The 437-nt window shown below is 55.4% G+C and overlaps 1 protein-coding gene across 1 annotated transcript; it reads right to left on the bottom strand.

The window, feature by feature from the left end:
- Positions 1-4: 4 nt before the first annotated feature.
- On the bottom strand, positions 5-378 carry LOC103682263 (histone H4-like; the record flags this gene model as incomplete). Its single annotated transcript, XM_008711838.2, has 2 exons — positions 304-378; positions 5-247 (listed from the first exon to the last, which is right to left on the bottom strand). Coding segments are annotated over exons 1-2 (303 nt in total), but the record flags the coding sequence as incomplete, so codon positions are not given.
- Positions 379-437: the final 59 nt, after the last annotated feature.

The following is a 437-nucleotide window of genomic DNA, read 5'->3' as shown; positions in this document are numbered from 1 at the left end:
CCCCGAAGCCGTAGAGGGTGCGGCCCTGGCGTTTGAGGGCGTACACCACATCCATGGCAGTGACAGTCTTTCTCTTGGCGTGCTCGGTGTAGGTGACAGCATCACGGATGACATTCTCAAGGAACACCTTGAGGACACCACGGGTCTCTTCGTAGATGAGTCCAGAGATACGCTTGACTCCTCCACGACGGGCCAGACGACGGATGGCTGGCTTCTCGGTGTAGGTGACAGCATCACGGATGACATTCTCAAGGAACACCTTGAGGACACCACGGGTCTCTTCGTAGATGAGTCCAGAGATACGCTTGACCGTTTGGCGCCTCCCTTTCCGAGCCCCTTGCCTCCCTTGCCACGTCCAGTCATCTTGAGAGTTTGCTGGTTAATGCTGCCTCACTCAAAATTTTTCCGGACTGTATTGTAAACGTGCGTGCCTGAGT

This window comes from Ursus maritimus, unplaced genomic scaffold, assembly GCF_017311325.1.
Source record: "Ursus maritimus isolate PB19 unplaced genomic scaffold, ASM1731132v1 scaffold_3329, whole genome shotgun sequence".
Taxonomy (NCBI): Eukaryota; Metazoa; Chordata; class Mammalia; order Carnivora; family Ursidae; genus Ursus; species Ursus maritimus.
The sequence above is the reverse complement of the archived record's forward strand: the minus strand, read 5'-3'. Positions and strand labels throughout refer to the sequence as shown.